This window comes from Lolium perenne, chromosome 4 (genome assembly GCF_019359855.2).
Source record: "Lolium perenne isolate Kyuss_39 chromosome 4, Kyuss_2.0, whole genome shotgun sequence".
Lineage (NCBI taxonomy): Eukaryota > Viridiplantae > Streptophyta > Magnoliopsida > Poales > Poaceae > Lolium > Lolium perenne.
Window position 1 is genome coordinate 78,890,324 of NC_067247.2, and position 8,711 is coordinate 78,899,034.

At 41.5% G+C, this 8,711-nt stretch overlaps 1 protein-coding gene across 1 annotated transcript; it reads left to right on the plus strand.

The window, feature by feature from the left end:
- The first annotated feature begins 522 nt into the window (after positions 1–522).
- LOC127293063 (homeobox protein KNOX3) lies at positions 523–8,103 on the plus strand. Its single transcript, XM_051322612.2, has 5 exons — positions 523–1,133; positions 1,327–1,449; positions 1,568–1,709; positions 7,157–7,389; positions 7,598–8,103. The coding sequence occupies exons 1-5, from the start codon at positions 756–758 to the stop codon at positions 7,799–7,801; spliced, it is 1,080 nt and encodes a 359-aa protein (XP_051178572.1). The 5' UTR covers positions 523–755; the 3' UTR covers positions 7,802–8,103.
- Positions 8,104–8,711: the final 608 nt, after the last annotated feature.

Sequence of the window (8,711 nt, forward strand, 5' to 3'; positions counted from 1 at the left end):
GCAGGGCAACTTCTTAACCCACAATTCACGATTTGCAAGTTCACGACCGCATATCCAGGGCAACTTCATAGACCAAATAAGAGATTTCCTTGATTTCATTTGATTGCAATGAAATGCAGCCGAGCGATGGAGGTATATATCAGTCCATATCAAACTCGATACAATTTCATTTTTCCATGCATCTAGAATTCTAGATACGGTTAAAGCATAGCGTATCCTTTGCTTCCTGGCTGGAGCACTACGGCTAAGATCTACCCGGCGCAGGCTGTAGCTGCGCCCATTTGTTTTCAGAAGCAAATCTTTTCCCGCAAAAAGAAAAGAAAAGAAAACAAATCCAGCTTCGTCTCCACTGGCGAGCTACAGAAATTCCCTACAAAGCCACTCCAAGCCTTGATTTGACCTGAAAAAGAAAGCCACCCTACACTACACTGTCTCTCTCCAAAGGCAGGTGTGTACTGTACTGGGCTCCCAGCTTTTCCTCTCCCTCCCCATCTCCTTCTCTCTAATGATATCTTAAGAGAGAGATGGACTGAGACTGAGAGGCCGAGAGAGAGAAAAGGCTAGCAGCTCAAGGCAAGGCAAGGCAGGTGCCCTTCTCCTTCCCCAAACCCTTTTCCTCTTTCTCTCCGCCCAAGAACTTCACCTCAACCTCAATCCGTCTCCTTTTGCGCAGGAGCTCGGGGAGAGTGTGGCCGGGAGAGCTTGATCGCTGCACCACGACATCACTAGAGATAACAACCCCTTCCTTCTCTCCTATGGAGGACATCGCCCAGCACTTTGGGCTTGGGGCCAGCGGCCACGGCCACCAGCACCATCACAACCAGCTCCCATGGGGGTCTTCGCCGCTCAGCGCCGTCGTCGCACTACCTCCGCCGCAGCAGCAGCAACAGTCTGGCGGCTATCTGGCGCACAGCCCGCTCTCCCTGAACACGGCGCCGTCCGGTGGAAACCACGGCGGCGGAAACCCGGTGCTGCAGCTGGCCAACGGCAGCCTCCTGGAGGCGTGCGCAAAGGCGGCTAAGGAACCGTCGTCGTCGTCGTCCTACGGCGTCGACGTGGACGCCATCAAGGCCAAGATCATCTCCCACCCCCACTACTCATCCCTCCTCGCCGCCTACCTCGATTGCCAAAAGGCAAGTGATAGTTCTACTGCTGGTCTACTACTAGTAACGCTGACAGTAGCACTGCTGCACAAGAAGTTTCTCTTCTACATCTCATGTAAAAAATGGAGCATGCGCTTTGCTTGCCTTTTGATAGAAGCTACAGTACATCAAGTGCATGTTAATATGTTATTCGTAAGCTTGGGCTGAGCCGTCCTGGTTGTAGGTGGGGGCGCCGCCGGATGTGTCGGCGAGGCTGACAGCGGTGGCGCAGGACCTGGAGCTGAGGCAGCGCACGGCGCTCGGCAACCTCGGCGCCGCGACGGAGCCCGAGCTGGATCAGTTCATGGTTGAGCTCCCTGGCCGATCTTGGAATAAACATTTTCCTTTAATGTTCTTCTTGGCATGGCTTGTACTTTACTACTTACCAATGGCGATTCTTGTGCTCGTGTATGTGTGTGATCCAGGAGGCGTACCATGAGATGTTGGTCAAGTACCGGGAGGAGCTGACCAGGCCGCTGCAGGAAGCGATGGAGTTCCTGAGGAGGGTGGAGACACAGGTCAACTCGCTCTCCATCTCCGGCAGATCGCTGCGTATCCTGTCCTCCGGTAAAGAAACCAATCCGTGCAGCCATCCACGCATCAATCCATCCATACTTTTTGCTTGCATCCATCCGGTAGTAGCATTCCTGCAAGTGTTCGTCCATGATCTCCTCCCCCGGCCGATCTCTTCTTTCTTCTTCTCCTTCTTCCATCTTCCTGTTCCCTCGATATTTACTGGTTGTATAGTATGGTAAAAAAGTTTTTCTTTTTTATTGCGCGAACGAAAAAAATCCATAAAAATCATTTTGTCGTGCATCGTATGATTATGCATGCATGTGCACAACTGTGCGCACGAATGGGTTGCTTGCTTGTCTGTGCTCTTGATGTTCTAGTGTCGCGGCATTCCTGATCAGGGTTTTCCACAAAAAGATTCTTTTCCCCAGCTGGCGGCTTGCTCTTCCTGAAGAAGCATACGTTTAGATTCTTCAACCTGGACATCCATGGATCTTTTCTTCTGCTGGAAGCCTGGAAAGGAATAGTCGTCCTCTCCTCACACACGCACATCATCAGTGCTGAGCTACATCTGTTTTCCTCCCCTTGATTCGCACCTTCTCATCTCCTCAATCAATCCCAGTAATCAGCAACTGCAGAAATTTAGTTAATTCTTCTAGATCCATGAGTAGGTGTGGTCTCCGAATATAAGGCCGATTCCCTTTCGGGAGGAACATATGCATGTGACTCTGAGTGGTTCTTGCTTCAGCCATCTTTTTCCCATGCATGATGGAAACCCAGCCTTCTTCTAGGGTTTTGGGGAAGGGCCGGAGGTAGCACTGTGCAACCCAACAGTGCAAGGCCGAGGAGTCTCACTGCCGTATGTCAGTGGAGCAAGTACATGCACACACATGTTGTGTTAATGGAGGAGAGTGAGAGGGGAGAGAGAGGGAGAAAACAGGCTCATCTCATCCCCCATCTGTCACGCAAGCCAGAACAACATTCTTGTCATCTTTCTCCCCCTCAAGAAATCTATGTAGCTACCTCTTGTCCTAGAATCTCTTGTTCTGGGTCGTGGTCTTCCAGATACAGGGCCAGATGTGCTCTCAGTCTTTGCTCGTTTTATAATGTGATGCACACACATCTCAGGTGTGTCGAGACGAACACGATGCCAGAGGCCTTTCTAATCACTATCACGAGGCTATAGTGACTGGTACTTGTAGTACTACACACACAGCTGTTCAGTGCTCTCGGTAGTTTTCACTTGGGTCAGGGCCGGGCTGCACCTGCACTGCTGCCACACGATCTCTTCATTATTGGAGCATGTCATGCAGGGATGAAACTAGCTAGCTAGCTGCCATCTGATGTGGTCATGTGGTAGAGAAACAGTGCCTTAAGATTTCTGTGAACCCTCATAGTCCAGGTCAATCTGGCGAAAAAATAATGAAGTGATCAAACATGTTTCACACATACTAGATGCATAGGTAGACAGATGAGTAAATAGCATATGAGGCTGGCTTTAGTTCTTTGTGTGTTCTGAGTTCTGACCAGTGAAGTGCCATGGACTGACTGACAGACTGGTCCGAGTGCCTCGAGAACCATAGAAACAGTTAAGCATCCCCATTATTTGATGTGAGATCTCCAGCAATCTATGCAGAACTATTCGGCCAATATTATATCCATGCTATATGATCTAGTGTAGCAGTATAGCTAGAGTACTAGTACTGGATATGTTGCTGTATTTTGTGACAGCCCTCTCTCTCATAAATAATGGCGGTCAAGATACATTGGATGCTTTCCGAGGCAAGTCCAAGTTCAACCCCGTCCACATTTTCAGACGTCAACTCACATTTCTTCTCAAGTTCAATTGTTCTTTGTCCTAGACTTCTTGGTAGACTACATCTCTACATGTGTTCTCTCTTTTCTTTCAGTTTTCTCTAGAGAAGACACATTTTGTTTTTGAGAAAACAAGTGAAAGATAATGAATGTTGCCTAATCTCACAAGTTAAAGTGGATATCATATTCGAAACAAGGGCAAAATGCTGGACTTGTAAACCTACTACATCTCCTATTAATAACAGTTCAAACATATAGTTGGGTTGATCAGAAAACAACAATGCTTTTTCCTGATTGATGTTGCACCTGTACTCCAAGATTCTTCGTTGCATGCATTCTTTCAAGGCCATGCAAAAGCAGGGGACACAGATATCACGAGTTTCCGTTTGTCTTGAGGTAAGGCCAAAAGAGATACTGAAACTTGCCTGGTAGTAAAAAGCAACCAAAAGAAAACAAAAGGATAAAGAAGCTGGCTGGAATGTCACTGGAAAAGACAATGCAACTGGAGAAAAAACATGCATGACTTGACGATTTGATACTTTCATCTGCATGTCATCATTAAAATATCGTTCATGTAGTCATCTGCATGACTGCATCTCATGGTTCCTGTGATCTCTTGACCGCAAGTTCAACCCCAAACTTCTTGGCAAATCCATGTTGATTTCCTTCTGTTATTGTCTTAACAAGCTACATGCTTTCCCACTACATACAATACCATGCCCACTTATACTGCACCCTTCGATTTTCTTTCATAATGCATGTATGAGGTGCTAAAATGTTTATTCTTCCAGTTTTGTTGAAAGGCTGAGTTGTTTGATAATACTTTCTGCAATAATAAGTTTATGCCAGGGCGTCTTGCCTAGAGATCTTTTACATTGTTCCTTCTGTTGTTCTGGTTAGTAAATATTAACAAAGTAACACATCCTAATTTAACTAATATTCCAAGGAGCAATTCCATCTTACTTTCAAAAGCATAATTAACGCTTTCAGGCACAAGATGTGATCAACAATTCCTAACTCTCCTAATCTATACTTTTGTTCCCATGCAGGAATACAAGTACTTCATCTGAAGCGGCACATGTTTAAATTTTTTTTTATTGATGAAATGACCTCTGAAATGCACTGATAGAACTTATCTTTCTTTATGCAAATCTGATTAGTAATTAATAGTCTAATACCCATGAGTTTTAAGCTATCTCAGCATCTTATCTGTACATGTTCTTTTAGCATTTTCTGAGTAATGATTCCTCCATTTCTTGTTATCAACTAAGCATGCTTTCTCAAAGCAATTTACCCTAAGTTCCTAATTAGTACAGTATAGTACAATACGCATGAGAAATTGACTGCCTCTGAACTTAACCATCTGCAAAGCAAAGCTTGCTTAGCATGAGTGATATCCCATGCACCAACATAACTGAAATCTGAAAAAAAAAGGATGACATTAGAAATAAATGTGACCACCTCTTTGTATGGTGGGATATGAACATGTACTTTCTTTGCACTAATGTATTTACAACTTAGTTTACTTATAAATAATCAGTACAAATTACAAAATGCATTTAAGTTATATGTAATGAAAAATATTTTTGGTCCCAAATTTATTACACTATTTCCGTCTTGTCAATCAATATAATTTGACATATCGAAGGTAACAAATTCTTAAGATTGACTGCCTAAATTGGTAAATTTTACCACACAACTTCAACCCTCTACTCACTCGGGATGCAAACTGAATAGATAGTGAACCACCACCACCATATAACTAGGAAGTAATTTCAAAGAGAGGTGGCCCATTTTGCTACACCACTTGGATCCTAATTACAGCATATATGTAGTGAAGTAATACACTAAGAGAGGTAAATTCTCATTAAGTAAACATATGTTTGACTACCAAGGTATAATTCACTAATTATTTGAGCCTACAAATGCTTTCTAGCAGAATTAAAATCGTAAAAAGTAAGAATAAACTTGAACACTTCTATTTGTTTCTTTTTTTATTTGTACCTCCCAATGGAGCAACTCTTATGAAAGGTACTTCAAGACATCTTATAAAGAAACTAGCTTTATAAGTTGTGTCCCTCTCTTTCAATTCTATTTTTTGAACTTGAATTATAAACTTATTTCTTACAAATTAAAATGAAATACATATATTTGTGCGGACCATATGAAGCTCGATTGTCCAAATGTCAATTCACATTTAACAAACCGTTATAAACTAGTTTTATCCTAAAATGATTAAAAAGTGATAACATACTTGAACCCTTATATTGTCCCCTTCTATTAATTACATAGCTCCAAATGGACTTGTTACGCAACTCTTATGAATGGCACTTCAAATGTTTTTAATATATGACACTTTCAAATGTTTTAGCAAGAAACCAGCTTTGATCTGACGGTTCTCTCTTCCAACTATATTAGTTGAACTTATTTAACTTATGAACTTATTTCTTAAAATTTAAGATGGAAATCCGTATTCGTAAGAATGATAAACGCCCCACATTAGAAATGGATACATATATATATCGAGTTATTTTTTGAGGGTGAACAGCAGGCGCTCCTCTTTTGCACTATAGGACAAGACACAACTATAAACGATGATGATCTCGCCATGATCTTGCCAGTCCAAGGAGCTCCATATCAGCCCGAATCAAACTTGCAACGACCATGGCTGACGTTGGTAGATTTTAAAAAATAGGGTTATTAAGACATGATTATCTCATCTTCATACAAAATAAGCATAACATTGTTAATTAAATAGATCGTATACTGTAAAGAGAGAATAAGCATAACATTGCTAATTAAATAGATGAAGTACTGTAAACAGAGAGTATCCAGGGGGCACATTATGATGAATATCCATATTTGTAGAGGTTAATCAATGCTGCACGTTAGACATTGATGCATATATATTGAGTTTTGACACAGATTCTTCATACAGAATAACTATTTTAAGTAAATATATAATTTATAGTAATGAGAAAGATTTCAAGGGGAAACCAGTCTGGTGAAGACTCGGAAAACAGTGGTGAAAACTCTGCTGAAACTATAACCTACAGTTTAAAAAAATCCCAAATAAAAGGAGTTAGGAGGTTGATGTTCTAGAAACATGAAAATTCCAAGTTCAAACTTATATGTAGTAGCATATTCTGTTTTCTTGTATCCATGTCGGAATTTGCTTTTTGAATACTGCGAAATTAAATTTGAGTTTAAAGTTTAAACCTTACATGTTTATGTAACCGCACCTTCTGAAAGCATATAGTATAAAAAAACATTGAGCTTCTAAAGGTGTTTTTTACAGGTTTCTACCTAAGGAGGTTTCCACCAGATATTTTTCTCAGAAATAAAGATGTAACTTAGTTTTTCAGGGATAAAAATGTAACTTGCTATTTCCCCAAGACTAAAGTCATGCGAGAGTAACTTTCCTGTTATGTCACTATTCACATGTCAGTAGCTAGTTGATGTTTCACTAAATCTGTCATGGCATTCTCCTTTTCATTCAAAACTATATGTTTATCCATTGAGGCTACTATGGTGGACAACTATTAATCTGGCTTCATGCCTTTCGTGTCACATACTTGCGAAGCGTGTTTCTATAATCTACATTGATCTAACTATGTGAAATTGTGTCCATACCATGTAATTTACTTTATTTACTAACAACTTTCATTTCCTATGTGTAAATTAAGGCTCTTCTGAGGAAGATCAAGAAGGCAGTGGAGGAGAGACAGAGCTTCCTGAGATTGATGCCCATGGCGTGGACCAGGAGCTCAAGCACCATCTCCTGAAGAAGTACAGTGGGTATCTGAGCTCCCTCAAGCAAGAGCTGTCAAAGAAGAAGAAGAAAGGGAAGCTTCCCAAGGATGCTCGCCAGCAGCTCCTTAGCTGGTGGGAGATGCACTACAAATGGCCTTACCCCTCGGTATACCAATGTTCCCAAGTTTCCATATTCTACACATTTTAGAGCTTACCTTTTCAATAAATACATTCTCGGTTGTAGAATGTTCTGTGCACCATAATGCAGCAAGTTTCTGTTTGTCTGTCAATCATACGATATGAACATGTGCACCGCTAACAAGTAGGAACTTACCATCTAGTTTCCCAACTTAACCATTTGCATCATTTAACAGGAGAGCCAGAAGGTGATGTTGGCCGAGTCAACGGGCCTCGACCTCAAGCAGATCAACAACTGGTTCATTAACCAAAGGAAGCGCCACTGGAAGCCATCCGACGAGCTGCAGTTCGTGATGATGGACAGCTACCACCCACATAACGCCGCCTTCTACATGGACGGCCACTTCGTCAATGATGGTGGCCTCTACAGGCTTGGGTAACTCTGCCAGCCCTTGTCTCAGAACTGTGACCTCGATCGTCTCCAATTGCCTGTGATCTGCTTTATGCTGGGGTTCTTGGGTCCAACAACCCAAGATAGTTAGCCTTTGTGTGCTGCATGCGCTGAAATGAGGCCACATGCTTATTTTTGTTTATCCCTACGTACCTACCTATACCATTTGTGTGCGGATTTGATCGTGTTTTGTGGTTTTATTGCTGTTGACTTGACCATATGGATCACTGCCTGTTTGCTACATGCGTTTCTACGTGCATGTTTGAATAATCTAGAGCTATCTTCTTCCTATTCGATCTCTACTGGTGTGCCTTTTCTAACTTTGTCCATGCCTGCTAATGTGATAGTAGATCCATGTTTCTTTATCTGCTGACCGTTTGGCTAGATTTTTATGCTTTCGTACTTTTCACAAGTATGATTCCTTGTTCAGGTATTTAACTATTTAGGTTGTTGTCAGTTAAGCCTTGGACAACTACAATTATGTTCTTTTATTACCCAATGCAATTACCTTGTTTGAGATCAATTTCCTGTTATTTTAAACGTCAAATTAATAGGTGTTCACTCAATTCCAATCTTTCAGCAGGCAAAATAGTAGCAAAAATTGCATATTTGGCTACTTTCTCTCGGTAACAATACTATGCAAATTTGAATATTCCAATCTTTTGAAAATTTTGCTCTAGTCAAACATCTTTAGTTTTAACTACCAAATTGATATGGCCAGATTTTTCATCCAAAATACTGGGAGTGATGTTTTGGCTCTTGGGTGCATATGCTCCCTTTATTTTGAAATGTATCTTTGATATATTTTAAAATGTCAAAAAATTTCAAACGAAAAATTCATGTCTACATTTTCACATGAGCACAAAGTCTTTCCATGAAATTCGATTTGTCCTTTGGAC

What these genes read in the sequence shown, in the direction of transcription:
- LOC127293063 (XM_051322612.2), top strand. Translation starts at nt 756, where the DNA reads ATGGAGGACATCGCCCAGCACTTTGGGCTTGGGGCCAGCGGCCACGGC. An exon ending in GCTGCGTATCCTGTCCTCCG is followed by an intron (nt 1,710 to 7,156) that starts GTAAAGAAACCA and finishes GTGTAAATTAAG; the next exon opens with GCTCTTCTGAGGAAGATCAA. An exon ending in ACAAATGGCCTTACCCCTCG is followed by an intron (nt 7,390 to 7,597) that starts GTATACCAATGT and finishes ATCATTTAACAG; the next exon opens with GAGAGCCAGAAGGTGATGTT.